The sequence below is a fragment of the Panthera leo genome, chromosome E2 (assembly GCF_018350215.1).
Source record: "Panthera leo isolate Ple1 chromosome E2, P.leo_Ple1_pat1.1, whole genome shotgun sequence".
Lineage (NCBI taxonomy): Eukaryota > Metazoa > Chordata > Mammalia > Carnivora > Felidae > Panthera > Panthera leo.
Genome location: NC_056693.1, coordinates 33,763,721 through 33,783,191, shown reverse-complemented (window position 1 = coordinate 33,783,191; position 19,471 = coordinate 33,763,721). Strand labels below are relative to the sequence as shown.

At 46.5% G+C, this 19,471-nt stretch overlaps 1 protein-coding gene across 2 annotated transcripts; it reads right to left on the bottom strand.

Moving 5' to 3' along the window:
• Window positions 1–6,786: 6,786 nt before the first annotated feature.
• Window positions 6,787–18,219, bottom strand: HERPUD1 (homocysteine inducible ER protein with ubiquitin like domain 1). 2 transcript variants are annotated; one of them, XM_042918760.1, is made up of 8 exons: window positions 17,585–18,219; window positions 14,858–14,935; window positions 14,697–14,768; window positions 13,337–13,467; window positions 11,158–11,280; window positions 10,307–10,657; window positions 8,838–8,943; window positions 6,787–7,551 (listed from the first exon to the last, which is right to left on the bottom strand). In XM_042918760.1, the coding sequence occupies exons 1-8, from the start codon at window positions 17,735–17,737 to the stop codon at window positions 7,387–7,389; spliced, it is 1,179 nt and encodes a 392-aa protein (XP_042774694.1). In that variant the 5' UTR covers window positions 17,738–18,219; the 3' UTR covers window positions 6,787–7,386. The 2 variants fall into 2 exon arrangements, with proteins under 2 accessions (XP_042774694.1, XP_042774693.1); XM_042918759.1 differs by having other exon boundaries at window positions 14,697–14,771; window positions 17,585–18,211.
• Between the last annotated feature and the right edge of the window lie 1,252 nt (window positions 18,220–19,471).

Here is a 19,471-nt window from a genome sequence, read left to right as displayed (position 1 = left end):
CGGCGTGATCGGATGCATCAGGTAACCTCTCAGAGCCTCAGTTTCCTCAACCATGAAACGGGCTGAGCATACCCGTTGTGCGAATTCGAGGAGCTATTGCTTAGTACAGGCCTGGCCCACAGTTGGCTCCAGCGGGGAGGAAAGCCGCTGCCCATTCATGTGTTCTGCCCCAGCGAGGCCTTGTCACCAAGGTGGCAGCAGAGGGAGCCGCCCATCCCTGGAAGGTGAGTGCCTGGCCCACAGGAGGACTTCGGTAAGGATTTGCGGAGAGAAGGGATCTGAGAAGGAGCTGGGATTTTTTGTTAAATGTTGCCGTGGCCTCCAGGCTGGCCTTGGGGTGGTGCAAGTGGTGGCCTCGGACATGAGGACATCTGAACAACACAAAGGCTGTAGGGTCCAGCGGCCCCTCTGATGCCCACTTTGGAGCCTCAGAGAGGCCCATTCCCCACAAGCCCAAAGGTTTAGCAGAATTCTGAACAGGCTTAGGACTGAGAAGAGTGGAGACAGACAGCTACAGAGCAGCCCTGAAGAGACCCAGAGACAGAGTGACAGAGCCGAGGCTGTGGAGGAGCCAGAGGTGGCCAGGCTGGCTGACTCCCAGACGTCCAGGTGCCAGAACTCCAGGGGTCCAGACCAGGGGGGTCCTTTCTCCCAGGACCCCAGGAGACCACCGGAGGCTGCCCACGGGTCCCAACCCACCCTACAACAAACATTCCACTTTTTAGTCCTAGACCTTCCAGAAAGCCTCCGCCAGAGACAACTGGCAGAGGCCTGGGGGAGGTGGAGAGGGGCACAGAGAGACTTCGGTGGCCTCCAGCGCCAGGCTCAGAGTGGAAGTGGCCTGGAGTGCAGAGGCCCAAAGATCCTGAGGCTGCAGGTTGAGGAGCCGGCGAAAGAAGGCCCCGCAGCGCCGTCTGCTGCCCCCTAGTGGCTGCTGACCAACCAGCCGCAGACTTTCCGCCAGCCCAGTCTCCCTCGGGTAGAGCTGAGGGCTGGGGACGGGGAGGAGGCTCACACGCATTCTGGTGTCACTGTTAACCGCAGGGACTCAAGATGCACACACACCCGATGCACCCCTACCCACGCACCCGCCCAGATAAAGCAGCGCACGTGCAGATAACCTTGTGCACACGTGTGCACAGATATGCCCACCCCCGTGCACACACAGGACCCCTACTCACAGGCTCTTACACAGCAACCCCAGCGACATGTGCCTCTGAGACCCATTTGCCCATACACGTTCATGTACAGCCACAGGAACCATCCAAGGCACATACAAACAAACGCACTGCTGTCCCTGTCTTTTTTAAAAAACATTTTCACGGGCCATATGTTCACAAAACTCTTGGTGTTCAGTGTCTCCGGGACGTCGATCATTCAAGAATTACGATCATGATTTCTGTCATCTCTGTATGTGCTTCTATTTTTTAACACCACGAGGAAATTCTTTACTAAGCTATTTTAAACGCTTTAGAACTGCACTGTGCTTTATTCAGTCTATTATTTATTTAACCTTTGAAACTGACTTGGCTTTTTACTTAAATATATTTTTGAAGGGAACTTTATATTCTCACTTTAAGTGGAAAAATACACTTAACTAAACCATTTAAAAAGAAAATAGTTACTGGTGTTCGGGTGGCTCAGTCGGTTAAGTACCTGACTTCGGCTCAGGTCATGACCTCACGCTCTGTGAATTTGAGTCCCGCTTCGGGTAAATACAAGTCCCACTTCGAGTGAGCCCCACTTCTCTCTCTCTCTCCTTTTCTCTCTCTCTTCTTCTCCCTCCCTCTCTTTACCCCTTGTAGGATTCTCTCTTCCTCTGCCCCTCGTTCACCTGCATGCACCCTGTCTCTCAGAATAATTAAATAAATAAAATGTATTAAAAAAATAACATGGTTATTAAAGGGTTCTACCATGGACCCTCTAGATTTGTTCTGCATGCCCATCCCAGGTCACCCCTGCCGACTTTGGAAAGCACTGCATTATTCTGAGCCTTGTGCCCCCCCCCCCCCCCCCCCCCCCGCGTGGTGGGCAGAGCAGGTTTGATATGTCCCCGGGAGTCTGTGTTATAGGTGCGGAAGCAGGAGCTCAGCACAGAGGTTCAACTTCCCCGGGGCCCCATGGCTAGGGCTGAAACCAGCTCTCCTGTCCCCACACAGTCTGCCCTTCCCAGGGGACGACCCCTCTGGCCTCACCCCTCCCAACAGCTTCCTGTCGCAGGCCAACCCCAGCAAGAACACAGCACCACCTTCCCTGCTGTCTCCCCGGTCAGTCTTACTCTCTCTGACCCCGCTTCCCCCAGTCCTGCCCTGTCATCTACAATCTCCATAATCCCATTATTCTCCCTCTTGCCTATGCTTTTATCCCCCCTCCCCCATGTCATTGTCCGTCCACTTGTTCCCTCGCACAGTCTCTGTTATCCCACCAGGATGGAAGCTCCCTGAGGGCAGGGATCACCCGGCACCAGGTAGGTCCCCAGTGGGTGATCGTTGAGTGTTGACTGTAGGACACGTGTCTGCCCGCGTGTTCTTCAGCCACTGAGTGGACAGGGAACCATGAGCACCTTCTTCATGCTCAGGCACGCACGAATACGATGGGCATCAGAGAATTCACCCCTGTGCCTAGGCCACTGGAACTGCTGTGAGCCAAGCTACTCTTGGATGTTACCAAGTCGGAGACAGCACCCCCCACCCTCCTCCCCAGGGTCCCATGCCATTTATTGCCCACCACTTCTACCCTAACACGTTCCTTCCAGTTGAGGCCTCCTCTTCCAGCAAGCTTACCCAGCCCCCTCCCCAGAACGGGAGACCTTTGCAAGGCACAGAGCAAAGCCTTCCCTGGAGCCACCCCGTATGCTTTCGGTCTGAAGCACAGCCAGAAGTGCCCCCTGAGTAAGGGACACAGCCTGCCTGGAAGCCACCTCCCACTGGCCAGCACGGCACACAAGGAGAAGGAGCTGGACGTGTAATCTCCAGAGCCGGGACCCAGTATCAGTCAGGGTTCTTTCCGAGAAACAGAACGGGTAGGAGATTAATGTTTTGTTTATTTCAAGGAAGGGGCTTACGTGATGGTAGAGGCTGGCTGGGTGGAGGCTGGCCCGGCAAGTTGGAAGTCACAGGGCAGGACGGCAGGCCGACAGGCCGACCGGCCGACCGGAAACTCCAGAGCGTCTCCGCTGCATTCCATGGGCAGAACTGTTGCTTCCTCAGGGAAGCTTCTGTTTTGCCCTTCAGAACTTTCAGTTAATTGAATGAGGCCCGCTCAGATTATAAAGGATAATTGCCTTCACTTCAAATCTACTGATTGTAGGGGCACCTGTGTGGCCCAGTGTGTTAAGTGTCCGACTTGGCTCAGGTCATGATCTCGTGGTTCGTGGGCTTGAGCCCCGCATCGGGCTCTGTGCTGACGCCCGGAGCCTGGAGCTTGCCTCAGATTCTGTGTCTCCCTCTCTCTCTGCCCTTTCCCTGCTCACACGCTCTCTTTCAAAAAATAAGTAAACATTAAAAAAAAAGATTAAAAGAAAATCTACTGATTGTAAATATTAATCTACATCTGCAAAATACCTTCACTGGCAACACCTAGCTAATGGTTGATTGAATAATTGGACCTAGCCACATTGACACGTTAGACTAACCTTCCTCAAGATCACCCTTTGTCAATTCAGTACCCACGCACATGTTCTCAAACCACACTTAATCCCCAGATAAAGACAATAACAGAGTCATGATTGCTTTCAGTGTGATGCAACTCCTGTGTTTAAAACAAAAAACACGCTGACCTTTTTCCCAGGAAAGGATGCCAAGTCCTTGGGTGATGATTACTTTGCTCCTGGATATCCTGTAACTAAAATCCTGTGATGTGACGTTAGGTATTATTAATTCACCTTATGTTAGAAGATAAGGAGATAAGGGAGAAAAACATAGGTAATATACAAGTTTGCACGTGCGTATAAACGTATACATAATATGAGGAATATTCATGACAGCTACAGTCTTCATTTCTACAACTAGTCACATGGTTGTAATTGGTATTTGCAACTCTCTTCTACCACTATTCCTTCCATGTCCTCAGCGAGCACCTCAGATGGTTATGGTTCTCTACCTGGCAGTGGGGGTGGGGGGGGAGGGGCAGTGACCCAAACTTTCACTCCCGAAGAGTCAAGGCCATTAGTAATCCTACCTGAATTGGGTTGTAACTTTCCATTGACTTTAATCACAGGGCATGGTACTAAAAGACACCCTGATGGATCTCCTGTATTCCCCAAATCTTATCTTCATTGTACAGTAACAGCCTAATTTCTTCCTGATAGCCAGGATCAATCCACCCAGCCAATAGAATAATGCCTATTGATTCAGAAGCATGAGGACCCCAAAGTGGCCAGGCGGTAGTCTTAGCTTCCAGTTCAATGGAATCATCGTTGTGTCTCCTAGCAGAAGCATTGCTCCCTGTTGTGGGTTTAACTGTGTCCCCCAAAGCTCATGTCCATTCAGAACTTTGAAATGTGAAAAGGGGCCTTTGCAGGTATAAATCCAATGACTGGCATCCTTATAAGAAGGTCATATAAAGCCAGACACAGAAACAGAGGGAAGAAAGCCATATGAAGGAGGCAGAAATTAGAGTCACACTGCTACAAGCCAAGGAGCACCAAGAATAGCTGGCAACCACCAGAAGCTGGGAGAAAGGCCTGGAACAGGTTCTCCCACAGGGAGCCCAGAAGGAAGCAACCTGCCGACACATTGAGGTCAGACCTCTAGCCTCCAGAACTGTGAGAATAGATGTCTTTTGTTGTAAGCCACCCGGTTTGTAGAATTTCTTACGGTAGTTCTAGGAAACGAGTATTCTCTGTTAGTAATGAAGACCTCTGGAACAGAACCTAAGACTGTGGGAAAGAGAAGCAAAATTTTTGCTAATGGATCAGTAGGGTGATAGTGGGTGGTATCACTCCCATTTCTACCCCTTGATTCCTGGACCCATGAATCCTGGCTATGGGATAAATAGCACCATACGTGGGACATTGATTAGAGCACATACAGCCTTCTGGAGAAACTTGCCCCAGTCCTGCAAAGTATCGCCACCTAAAGGTGCCACGTGGTTCAGTCCTAGGCACCTTCAGAGGAAGGAACAGGCTGTAGACCACATGCCCTCCCCTTCAGGCCCGTCAGTATTTTGAAGGCCCCTGAAGTCCTGCAGTGGGATCAACCTGAGGTTTCCAAATTTACTTGACCATAGTATCTATTTTGCGATGTTTCTCCTTTGGAACTAAGATTCAAGAAAACACATCTCGGAAAATGCAAACTCAAAAAGCTGTTACGGTTTGAGTGGAAATAAGGAAATTTTTGTCGTTTTCAGCTATTAATTGCTACTTAATAATGGAGATCCAAACCAGTAATTTTCTAAATATTGAGTGACATGAAGTACATTATTTTACTACATTTAGCTACCTGCTGTGGATGCATTGACATTTCTGCCACATCCCCGTCAGCTGTCTTAAGCCTGATCTGTTGTCTGAACATTCCCCACTTTGTCCTGGTGCAGCTTGGGCCAATCTGAACCCTCGTCAGCTGTCCTTAGGAGCATCTTCCTGGAACTATTTTGGGCCCATGGAATCTGGAGGTTAGGGGTCACAAGCTGACCCCACCTCCTTTAGAAACAGGAGGTGGGCACCTCGCCAAATGGTGATGCCCCCTCCTCTGAAAATGAACAGGCTTTTCTACCCAAGACTTGAGTATGAACTCCTAATGATCACTTTCATAAACCGCCAAAACTAAATACCAAGCATGCCAAGAATCCAGCTTTGAGGCAGGAGGCGGCAAATCTCACCTCTGCGCTTTTGCTTTCACTGGGACCCTTCATCTCCTCAGATTCCTTCCATTATTTCAGACCCACTTCCTCACTCGCAAAACCCTCAAATCCGCAATCTCAAGTCCGTTCTTCCGTCAGGCAGATCCTGCCTTCTTCATAACTTGTCCATAATGGCTGCCTTCTCGTCGCTCCTCTGCTCTGGAGGCCCAGCGTTCTTTGAAACTCCAGGCCATTTAACTCCTGGCACAATTATATTTACTGGCTTTTTAAAGCACAACCGTACACAAAATACCTTTGTGTCTCCCCAGCATCTTGCTTTGTTCAATGAAGGTTTATTTGACGTAAACGTTTTCAGTAATGATTCATTTAAATGATCACAACACCATAGTATAAGAAGCGATTTAGTGTGCCAAAAACACACTGCCCAGGCCTTTAGCATTCTGCCTGTAACGTTATTTGTGTGGAAAATACACAGGACTGTGCTTTTAAGATTAGTCTTAAATAGTTAAAAGATTAAAGTCACAAAAGCAAGCCCAGCTTACAAAAGCCTGATATATGAGCAGGTGTAACTACCGCAGAATTGTCAAGGTTGAAGGTACTTAATGCCTTTTGTAAGAAAATTTTTTAAAGGAGGCTCCATGTCCAACGTGGGGCTTGAACTCACGACACTGAGATCAAGTCACACGCTCTACCGACTGAGCCAGCCGGGTGCCCCAATGTTACTAACTTTAAATCTGGAGAATTCAAGTTTGATGGGTTAGTATATAAGCCAGTACTGCTGGAAACAGGGAATGGGGACAAACACAGTATATTCTTAGTAAATTAAAACTTCCATGGCCTTACCTTATCATTCTTTATTGGTACAAATAGTCCTTTTATAAAAAGAAGCAAAACATTCAGATTACTTGCAAGTCAGCAACTCAACTATTGACCCTCCAGTGACAAGGGACATGAGCAAAATGCTAAGATGACAGGAGTCTCTTCCACGGTCATTCATAGTAAAACTTTATTGAACAGAAAACCCAGCAAAGGTTTTCACCTCTGCGAAGTTCCCTTGGTTTAAAGTAAAGCACTGCATTTTAAAAAGCAATTATACATAAGTCTTCCCTAGAAAAGTCCTGCTAAAACATGTCTAGCAATTTCATTGATTATATAAAGTAGTACACTTAGTGTAATTTAAACATTCCAACAGGAATCAAATCGTACCAGCAGAACCATTTCTGCATCTATGAGATCTATGTACAAACACACATGCAGACACACACATCTGAAAAGTTCCTCAGGCATAAGCATGCGACACTAATGCCTTCTACTTACGATGCCTATTAAACTACATACAGTATATATTAAAGCTCTTCAGAATAAAGACAGGAGAAGCCTTGGGCAAAATTTTTGTTCATCAATTTGTATCATGGCTTCACGTCTTAGTTTCTGCTTTTGCTTGACCACAAAAGCATGTCCTTCTCCTTGTTGGTTCTTTACTAATTCTGTGCCACTGCCATGGCTGGGTGAGGAAATCTAGCTGGAGCTAGATGATCCAGTCCACGCCTGTCGAGGCCTCCAGCAGCCAGAAAGCAAGCACCATCAGTTTGCTATGGCTGGGGGACCTTCCGGGAGAAGAGAGGCAAAGAAAGTCTTGAAGACAAGCCAGGCTGTGCTCATAAATGAAGGGCTGGTCTGCTCGTCATCCAGTACGTCCCTGTCCGGAGGGAGGTGGTTGGGGTCTTCGATTTCAGGATCGGGACCTTCCTGCAGTTATGAAATACAATGAGAACACAATCAGGACCTTGATAAATACCAAATAATGTAATAATGTTAGGAGAGGGCAGACTAAATCCCTGCCCCCATATTCAAAGCAGCCAGGCAGACAGGACCCCAGGGAATGGTGTCCTAGGCTGGATGGAGTTCTCAGGCCTCACAGCACAACCGTGCTAGTGACGTTCTCACAGTCCTGAAAGTTCCTGGCAGTAACATTAAAAGAAATGAGGTAACTACATCTTTATTATTAAACTCATGAATTAAGTTAACCACTTCATTAACTTTGAATGTTCTAATTTTGGCAGTATTCTGAGTTAAGAAACAAAAATAGAAACCCAAGGTGATAATTTATATTATAAAAATGGTAATAGTAGGGTGATAGTTAATAATATAAAAGAATTCCTTTAGGATTATGCATTAAACTGCTTTATAAATCTAGGGAAGTTCTCTAGGACATCTATTCTGTGAGACATGCTTATATTCTTAATCCTTAATTAGATTAACTATCCATTAGCTGGGGTGCCTGGGTGGCTTAGCCAGTTAAGCGTTCAACTTCAGCTCAGGTCATGATCTCATGGTTTGTGAGTCTGGGCCCTGTGTTGGGTTGTGCTGACAGCTCAGAGCCTGGAGCCTGCTTTGGATTCTATATCTCCCTCTCTCCCTGCCCCTCCCCCACCCATTCTCATTCTTATTCTCTCTCTCTCTCTCTCAGAAATAAACATCAAATTTTTTTAATAAAAAAAAATTATCTAATAGCAGTTTCCATGGTAGAACACATTGTTACAGACCACTGAACACTCAAAAACAGTGTGCTAAAAAAACCATTATTTACATATGCCAAAATGCAAACTGCAAAATGCCAAAAAATACCTGATGGATTTTATGGCACATTCAATGTTTTTTAAAAATAGCTACTGCTCGGGGCACCTGGGTGGCTCAGTCAGTTAAGCGTCCAACTTGGGCTCAGGTCATGATCTCACAGTCTGTGGGTTCGAGCCCCATGTCAGGCTCTGTGCTGACAGCTCAGGGCCTGGAGCCTGCTTCAGATTTTGTGTCTCCCTCTCTCTCTGTGCCCCTCCCCCACTCATGCTCAGTCTCTCCCTCCAAAATAAGCATTAAAAAAAACAATAGCTACTGCTCTAAGAATAAATTTGAAAAAATCTTGAAACTTCCGCCTAATGAAATGGTAAACCATGAGGCTAAATATCTAAAGGTTAAGGATTTGAGAGCCCGGCACTTCACATCAAGCTTGCTGGACTCCAATGGGAGTTCCTTACCTGTAAGTTATTGTTGGGGTCCTGATTTACAGCTTCATGAGGAGGACCATCATTGGGGAAGTTCTGAACTGGCCTCTGTCTAAATGGAAACCATCCAACGTGATGCCTTCAAAGGAAGCACATAAAAGCTCATCTTAGCTAATCACAGTGAAATTTACTCAAGAATTTGAGTCTTCTTGATCAGGTAACGTTCCCCTTGCTCCCCTCCTCCAATCAGAGCAGTGCTCTGACTATAAGCTCACAGCGGGCAGATCTGCAGAGATGTTCTGTCACACCATCTCCTAGACTTCCTCACTTGCCCATCAGCTTCTTCAAGGTCACTATGGGGACTATGTCTTATTCATCACTGTATGCCCAGCAACATTAACAGCACAGTATGTGCTCTATAAATGCTTGCTCATCCAAACTAAACTTTACACATGAAAACCTGAACCGGGGGATGGGGGATGGGGGATGGGGGAGGGATAAATACACACACACACACACACACACACACACACACACACACACACACACACACACACACAGAGGCAGGACTGGGATTATATGTAATAACCGAAGATAATAATACCTAAATTTGATCACTTAAATATATGATTCTAAAGACTATAAAACTTAAACTGACTAGAAGTTTTATTTGGAAAATCCAATTAAGTGCAAGTTTTGAAGCAAATATGACAAAATATTAGTAATGATTAATTCTGGATTTATGAGTATTTTTTACTTTATTCAGGTACTTCTCAAGATTTTTAAATCTAAGTAAAAATTCTTTTTCACCACAGAGGAAATATTTGTCAATCTCGACCACAAAGAAGGACATGTCACTCGATGCCAGGGTTTCTTAACTTTGGCACTACTGACGTATTGGGCTAGGTATTTACTGGGGGGCTGTCCTATGCACTGTAGGATGTTTAGCAGCATCCCTGGCCTCTACCCACTAGATAACAGCAGGACCACCCCTTAGTTGCCAATCAAAAACGTCACACTCTGGGGATGCAAAATCATCCTGGTTGAGAACCACTACTCTGAGCTAAGGACAAGCCAAATGTCAGGTCTGTACAGGTTCCTTGGCCCTTTAGAGCTATGCTGACAGTCAGTGCCTGACCTTTATCCTGGAAAGCAGCAGCTGCAGCTTGGTAAACATGTTTTTATTCAAAACAAATCAATTTTCCCTTCCATGCCTCAGAACGGCCGTTATTATTGTGGTTCATGAGCCTGGCAGGTACCTTATCTAGAAGAAAACAGAATGTTCTCCTTGCATTCACACACGATTGATGTGTTTTCAGTAGTGCCCAAACAAGCCATCAGTTCCTTGCACTGAAAGTGCCAGAATGATATGCTATTGAAATACACTTCCATTAACAATGACTGAGACTGCTCAAAAAGAGAAAAACCTGTACTTGGCTTGAGTCACCATGCAGTGTTAATTTGTATTAAGGGAAAAAAGGAAAGCAAAATCATGTGCTTACAGGTACATAACAACGGTGGCCCCCATGACCATGAGGAACCTGCTCAGGGAGGAGTAGAAGTAGAGGATACTGAGAAAAACGGAAAACGTGGCTGCTGAATAGGTCCAATCCAACCAATCTCGATTTATCTCATCATCTTCTTCCACAATAGGGCCACCTTGTGCATTCATCCGCAAATTTTGATTCGCCCCAGGATTAACCACCACTGGAGGAGCAGCGTTCTGATTAGCTGGCTGGTTCTCGGCTGGAAACTGGTTGTGAATAGGGGCTGGAGCAGGTGCAGAAACCACAGGTATCTCTTGTGCACTTGGTGAGGGGACAAAAGCCCCTGAGGCAGCAGTGGCTGCTAAACTAAAATAAAAATGATAGAGGCAGACACTGTTGAAAGCAAATCACCGTGAAGACTGTGCTTCTCATGATCTTATTTACACAGGGTCTTTTACCCTGCGTTAAGAATTGTCCGTAGGTACATGAAAAACCTGACTTTTAAGTTAGTGAAGAATTTCTTTACTAACAGTCATATCTATAAATGCCTCTTTTGCTCCTAAGAGAGACCGGCCGTAAATTTCATCTGGAGTTAAACATTAAGGCCACGATAAAAGTATGGTGTGTTAAAAAAACTAATTAAACCTTCCGCAAAACTTTAAAGCTACCACATACTGAAAAGGAAGTAAAGTAGGTACAGACACAAACACTCCTGAATTAACACACGATTTAGGTAGCGGATATCATTTATACTCTCCTCCACCCACCGAACCAGACAGAACAGAGCTCTGCAGAAACTGATGAAAGTACACTCCTTCCTCCATTCCTAACCCCGGGCGTGCCTAGCATGACGGGAAAGGACTCACTATTGCATGTAGTACTGCCGTGCGTAGATCTGCTGGAACCAGGAGAGCTGCAGCCAACCGTAGGTAGTATAGCCTGAGAAACCAGGCCCCAAGCCTTGGAAGGCTGGCTGGGCAGCTTCAGGCCTACGAAACATTGTTAAAAAACACTCGTTTTGACTTGGTTTAGTATGAATAAATGAAGTCTAAATGACAATAAGGATTTCAAATCAAAGAGACAAAAACTCCATGACAGCTACATGGTAGATTACTGTGCGATGCCCCCGTGTGACCCAAGCACGGAAAGTGTTGCCCAAGCCCTCCTACCATGGTCCAGACCCCACAGAGAAACGAGCGCCCGTGGCCAGCACTGGGTTCTCATGCCATGTCGTTGCTATGGCGTATAAACAAGCTGGACCCTTTCAGACTAGATGGATCCTCACTCCCATTTTTCATTTGCTGAGTCTCACTGCAGCTCGAAACCCACTGTTTATCCTTCAAAGGACAGCTCTAAAAAGCCACATCTCTCTCAAAGCCTTTCCTGAAGGAAACTCCCTCTTCCTTCTGACAGCCATTTCTCCCCACCCCTAAATCTGACTACATGGGGGGCAGAGTTCTGTGTATATGTGGCATCACTCATACATGCTTTCTGACCACTTGTGCCCTCTACAAGCTGCTGGGTTGTTGCCTCACTGGATTCCCGACAACCTTGTGGGGAGGGGGCTATCCCCTCCATTTCACAGAAGGGAGTCTGAATAGAGCTCAGGGAAGACAAGGGATTTGCACAAAGTCACTGAGCTGGTTAAATAGCATGCTGGATTTGAGACCTGTTTGACACCAAACTCCTGTTTCTTAAACAGCCTAGGGCAGAGCATAGGAGTGTCATCTTTGGCCTTGTGTGCCTTAACAGAGTGAACTCCTTTGGCAGCAATTCGCAAAACTGAAACTATAAAAATTATGGTAAGATCATGAATGGATTATGTCAACACCTCTGCTGGTTAACTCGCATCCTTAAAGTTATATGTATTGACTATTCAATAAATACGTGTTGGATAAAATCGGTAAGCTTTATCCAGGTGAAATTCACATAGATACGGGCCACAATTCTCAGGCTGTATAGCCAGAATAAGGGAGGCAATTTTAAGTGGTTCTATCCAATTATCCAATTTATATAGGCTGACAGTCTTTTACCCAAATTCCCTACCCAGAGTGCTTCTAAAATGGTATTCCAGTTCAAGTAGGTCTTGGTAGAATACTGGTTTTGATCATTTAAAAAAGTTGCAGTGCAAGGAAATGAGACCATAACAAAGTGCTTTTGTAGCTCTGATGAGAACAGCATTGTAGATCTACAAGATAACTCTATGGTTTTGCTCAAGTATGTAGGGGTGAACTGACATGATGTCTGGGAATTACGGCAAAAGGAAAAAGCAAAACAGGAATAGATGAAACAAGCATGGCAAAACCTTCATCATTATTGGGCCTGGGGGACGGCTATGCAGAGATTCATTGCACACTTCCCTCTGCTTTTGCGTGTATTTGAAATTTCCATGAAGAAAAAAACAACTCCTCATTCCCTAAAGACCTGACTTGTCAAAATCAAGTATTCAAAACTAGTAGGAAAAGGGAAGCAGGGGAATTGAGGGGTTATAGAATTTCAACTCATAGTTAATGATTTTTTCTCATAAGAACTTTCATAATAAGGTGTTCCAGGAGTTATGAAATCCAAACATCAGAGCATTTAGTCTAGAGCTCTAACTGCTCTAAAGAAACGATCTTTTTTCTAGCACCACCAACTCAGTCCTTGGCAGAGCATTTCTTAAACAATTTTTCACCTTTTGTCACCCATTGTTATGATAGACAAAGCACAAAGCCACTCAGCAAAGCAGCTGCGAGATGCTTACACCAGCTGTTTCCTCTGCAGCAGCACGAATTCCCTATCATGAGGTCAGCACAATGCAAAGCATCTCCATGTGGGAGGGGAGATGCCTACGTTGTCAACACACGCATCCCTATGTTTATATGTACTTAAAAGGCTACATATTAAGAAGAGTTAAATAAAAAATCTTTAAAGTGAAACCCTTAGAGCAAAATTCTGTACATTAAGTCCTGCGACTATATACTATCAATACACTTTATTCTTAAAATTGACGCAAATGGTACACATCCATGTTGTATAAACCTGGTTCTTTATCATGACACTCACCTTGAGATGTTCTCCCATCCAGAGGGAGAAAGGTTCCGAAGAATCTCCCTTTGCCTTAAGCTATCACCTGAGGAATCCCCAGGATACTGTCCCTGATGAAGACCAGCAGGCTGCTCTGTGGATTCGGCAACCTAAATAAGTGGAAGATGAACATTAAAACAAAGGATCTGATGCAACAGTCTGCAACCAAACTGAGAGGATTATTCTGCTGTGAATGGCTTATATCCCTCACCCCGACCTCTGAACTTCACAAAATTGAATAGATGCAGTGTTATGTAAAAAATATTCTGAAATCTGTTCAACCCAAATTCAATATACAGATATTCTTTAAGTCCGTATTTTTTCCTAGAATAACTATGCTGTAGTTTCATTAAAATCTTCCAATGAAGTTATCACTGGTGAGAAAGCATCCTGATAATGTTCTACAGATCCTACAGTGCTAAATTTACTAAATCAAGAAACTAAATCTGACCAACAAGATTTATAAATACAACCCAGCCAGCAACCTAAAGGAAAGAATGTTCTATACTATGTTCAGATGTTTTAGGAAATAGAGCTGTAATGCTAATTTAGAGTCCATCACTACATTAGAATATTATTACTATATATTCAAATTAACACCATGAAATGAAAAATAAACAATTTTGACTGTCAAATGCAGGTCTTTAGAGATCACTTGATAGAGATTGTGGTCTTTTCCTATCCAATTAAATAAATCATGATGAAAATTTCCAAAGAAGGGGTGCCTGGGTGGCTCAATTGGTTGAACATCAACTTCAGCTCAGGTCATGATCTTGTGGTTCGTGAGTTTGAGCCCCATGTAGGGCTCTGTGCTGACAGCTCAAAGCCTGAAGCCTGCTTCAGATTCTGTGTCTCCCTTTCTCTCTCTCTCTGTCCCTCGCCTGCTCATGCTCTGTTACTCTCTCTCAGAAATAAACATTAAAAAAAAAAAAAAATTTCCAAAGGAAATATATTCACTTTTGTACGGTTTATAAAAATTAGTGATTCCTTAGAAGAAATTTATTATGTGCTAAATTTAATAAAAACCCATTTTGAGTGCCTTGCTAATTCAGAGATCTGGATACACAGCTATTGTAGGTCAAATTATGTCCCAAAAGATAGAGTAATGTAGAACTCTACTCTTCTACTACAACGCTAATGGCATACAGTCTACTACTGTAATAATAAACACACACTTGTATTGATAAGTTTCTCATTCTTTATTCTCACTGGGGAGAAACAAAATTTTACTTGATAAAAAGGTAATAAAATCTCTTCAGAGTTTTATCCAACTCCCTTTATTTTTACCATGTGGGTCTGAATGACACAGATGATTATAATCTTGAAAAAGCAGACATACCTTTGTACTGGTCTCTGACACTTTTGAAGGACCCTTCACATTGCATACCAGATGCAAAACATGCCGTTTTTCCTGCTAAAAGTAATAAGGAGGTACTTTAGGACCTGAATTCAACCTTGTAAGTGCTTAAACATTCAAAAGTTAATGTGTAAATGATGTACCTTTGGAAGCAAGTCCTTGAGACACTGATGATCCAACAAGAGCTTCCCAGAATAAATTAACCTCTGGTCCTCTGGACGCTTGTCATGGAAAGAAAGAGTAGCACAGGTCAGTACTTAGCTCACACAAGTTCCCAAATACAGAAGAAACTGTTTAATACAAACAACTTGAATATGTGTGTTTTTTTCCCAGAATCACAGGAAAACATTTTTTCAAAAGTCTCATATACAAACCTTTCCTTTAGAAAGTGCTGAACTTTGAATTTCTAACATGCAAATAAATTTAGGATGGCAAAGTATCTCTAGTCCACAAAACCTACGGCGAACTACTTGACTTTTAAAGTCCTAAGGAAATTCCTTTCTGCCACTAAAAACACAAATTTTATTTGGGGATCCTACGGCCTAACTTCAAAACCTGGTTTGGTCTCACACAACAGTCAAAGTACTCCCAACCAAGGTCAGCCTTCACCAAAACCACCTCGTACTGCCTGAGATAACATAAGGCAATTCTAAATTAAGCTCTCAAAGAGACTTCCCAAAATACAAATGCAGTTATAGAGAAGACGGTGTGTAGGTACCATTTCATATAACCCTGTGAGATTTAGTATCCCTATGTGAAGGGAGGAAAAGTCTGAAATTGACTTGTCCACAGTCAACCTGCTGCTGAAGAGTCAAGATTCCAAACCCACTCCTCCATTCCAGTGATTTCAAAATCACAGGGACTCTACACACTTTCATACAAATCTGATTTTTAAAAATCTAGTTTTAATTCCTTTAAAAACCATACTTAAAAATAATGGCATCAAATGACACATACCAAAGTAGGTAGTGATCACCAAACAATGCCAGAATAAACAATTTTGCAAAATTTGGAATAAAGCCGCTCCTGCCAAGTAGCTGGAGATTATAAAGCAAACTGTTTAAAACAATCAAAACAATAACCACATCTATTTATCTGCAGAAATCAGGATTTTTTGACACTGTGCACCTAAAACAAACTACAGAACCGAAGTGGATACTGCGTTCACCACTGTTCTGATTGACTTTATAGGGAAATCCCATACACATAATTTTGTAAAATGCTACTGCAGAGGTGGGATCCTACATTAAAGAGTTCCACACTAGTAAAGGTTTTGAAATCAATAGGTGCCTGTAATTTAAATTGTTTTCCTTTTTAAAGGGCTCACTTGATATTCTGTGCCTTCACCTAGAAAGCTCATTTGAAAAAAAATAACGTTAAACTATTATAAAAGTAAGACTTCTCAGGTTAGAAACCAAATGCTGAGTGCTCTCTAGCCATAATTTTTAAGCACCAATGTACACACCTGAGAGACCTTTTACAACTTTGGGTCTTCAGACTTAATAGGAGTCATGTTTGTCACCCAAGGAAGCCCTTAAGGGAAGCTCTCCTCCAAAACACTGCCTTTCACCAAGTGATGCAACTAGAGAGACGCCAAGCTGTATCTAACAGCCATTCTCGCAGCAACACGGCCACCTGGTTTCTTGGAAGCAGGTGCAGTGAAACTACAAACAGTCCCAAGGTGAGTGCTAAGGAAATGCAAGCTTATTAGATAAATACACAAAATTCAAAAGAGTAAGTCAGAAGGAAAACTCACTTCTACATTCCACCTTGAACAAATCAGGAACAAAAACCACCTGACCCGTGAGCTACCACACACTGCAACTCTTCGGATAATGAGGAACAATTTCACAGTGTTTTTGGGGTCCCCATGCTTTCTCTGGTCTGATGGGGATTTACACTTGTGGGCAGTAAGGCACACTGCTGACACTTACATAATATCAGACAGAATAGAAAGTAAATACAGGAAGGTCCAGCTCACAGCCTCCATCACGTGGTGGGGAGAGAGGGCGGTGCTAAGGGTGATGTTGACAGATGTGTCAACCAAAACAAAGCGAGGAAGTCTAATTGAGGGGCCGAAGTCTTAAAACGCAGACTCAGGAAGACTCTTGCCGCCTGCTTCCCTTCTAACTCACTCTACCCAGAAAGCGCCAGGGGCTCCTCCCTGGGACTAGGCAAAGGCTGCGGAGTCCGGCGCGGCAGGGAGGAGCCCCGGGCGGAAGGTGGACAGGGCGGGGAAAGGCCACGTCTCGCTCCTGGGCGTGGGACCTTAAGTACACACTCCCTGGGCGCTCACCATGGCTCCCTAGCACTGGCCCAGGGAGCCTCCTCCGCTCCGCACCGACACGCTGCATTCAGAAAATTCACTTCCAACCATTTCCGTGTCCTCGCTTCTATCCAGTGGATGCATTCCTAATGCGGAACACCTAGTCGCCCTGTCTTTTCGGGGAAACTGAGGCTAGGAGGGTGAAATAACTCACCCAAGGTCAAACTGCTGTCTCAGCGGCGTGGCTAAGGCCGGAAGCCAGATCTACGGGACGGGGCAGTGGTCCGGGTTGGGGGGAGGGGGCGAGGAGAGGGGCTGGGGTACAGCGGGAGGCGAGGTGACAGGGGAAGGCGAGACGACGGTGGCCTAGGACGTGGAGGTGACGGCCACTGGGCAAGGCGAGGCGGCGCCTACAGCGGTAGGACAGGGAACGGGGAGACCCCAGCCAGGGGAGGTGAGCGGGTGAGGGCCAGCCGTCGGGGGAGAGATGGCGAAGGGAGAAGAGAAGCTGTAGGGGAAGGGGGGACGGACGCAAGGAGGGCTTAGGTGAGGACAGCGGGGCCGGGAGTGGGCGCTGGCAGCGGGAGTCGGGGGCCCCTCTCACCGGGCGCTCGGGATAGACGCGGCTCAGATGGGCCTTGAGGCGGCCCACGCTCCAGCTGCGGTCGCCGCTCAGCTCCAAGTCGCGGTGGCGCTGGTTGGGACTCTTCACCAGGAGCGTGACGGGCTCAGGTTCGGGCTCGGGCTCGACCTCCATGTCGGCGGCGCTTGGGGCTTCCGCGGCGCTCTTGAGATGCCAGGCGGGCGGCGTCGCAGCCGCCCCGCAACCTCCGCAACGACCGTACGCGCCTCTGGGACGCGCGCCCCCGCCTCGGGAGCCTTTTATAGGCACCTCGCACTAGGGCTCTGCGGCGAGAACGCTCTGTGGCTGCCTCCCATTGGCTGAGGCGGAGGTCACGGCCCTAACGTGGCCCAATCAGCGCCCGGATCCGTGGGCGGAGGGACGGGCCGAGCACGTGGGCGCGGGCTGATGCAACCCGCCGCCGTTGCGTCACCCGGAGTCGCGGCCGCGGCCCCGGAACTCCCGTTCGGCGGCCATGTTGGGGTGCGCTTCGGCCCTGACGGAACTGGAGTGCTACGTAGCTTGGGCTGCTGCCGGTGCCTCGCGGAGGGTCCGGCCGGCGGACCGCCGGTTTGGCGGCCTCTGCAAATTGTTTCCTCACAAAGCAGCAATCTCCGCCCCTTTTCACCCCCAGCCGCCGAGGCCCACTTCCCCTTTCCCTGCCCTGGCGCTCCAACCAGCCCTGCTAGGGAGGCCTCCCCACGCCTACCGCCGCCCCAGCCCAAAGAACGGCTGGGTCGACCCGTTTGCGAGCCCACCCGGAAGGGCAGCCCCACAGGCCTTCGCAGGGCGAGGAAGAAGCCTGGCGGATTCTTCCTGGGGCTACGGACAAAGGCTTCCGAGCCGCACTTGCTACTTACTTCATCTGTGGCCTCAGACGTGAACCTTACACCCTCAAGCGTGGGAAATCACCTTTGTGCCTGGCAAACGGGCCACAGTCCAGCTTAGGCTAGGAGACCCTTGCAGAGGGCCTTGCCTCAAAGGATACTAACACATGCTTCCTTTAAATTGCAGTTGAGACAAGCCAGGGAGGGTTCTTAGTTAAGGCCCCTCTGACGTGGGCCCCCTCCCTCCCTCCCCTCTGTAGGAAAAAAAGATCTTGAAAAACAGAACTGACATTGCACGGGCCCCATCCTTATTCCACTCCTGTTGGAACATCTGTTTGTGCAGGTGTCGGGAACTTGACAAGGGCAGGAGGCTAATGGGAGGAGCCTGGTCTGGTTGGTGCCTGTAGTACCACAAACCGGGCGCCCTGAAGGACAGAAATGTGTCATCTCGCAGTTCTGGAGGCCAGAAGAGGGACATCAAGGTGTCGGGCAGGGTTTGTTCCTTCTGAAGGTTCTGAGAGAGAATCTGTTGAATGCCACTCTACTAGCTTCTGGTAGTTTGCAGGCAGTCTTTGGAGTTCTAGGGTGTGTGGCTGCATCATCCCGTCTCTGGCTTCGTGGTTACATGGCGTTCTCCCGGTGTGCATGCCTTCACATCATTTTCCCTGCATGCACGTCTGTCTCTGTCCCAATCCCCCCTCCATCCACCCTTTTTATAAGGACACCAGTCATAATGAATTAGGGTCCACTCTAATGACTTCACCTTAACTTGATCATGTGCAAAGACCATATTTCCAAATGCGGCCACATTCACAGGTACGGGAGTTAGGACTTCAGCATCCTTTTACACAATTCAATCCACAACAGTCGGCCTTACTGTAACACAAAACTAGGATGGCTTCTTCTTCTTTTTTTTTTAATATTTATTTTTGAGAGAGAGAGATACACACCGAGCACAAATGAGAGAGGGGCAGAGAGTGAGAGAGACACAGAATCCGAAGCAGGCCCCAGGCTCCGAGCTGTCAGCACAGAGCCCGACTTG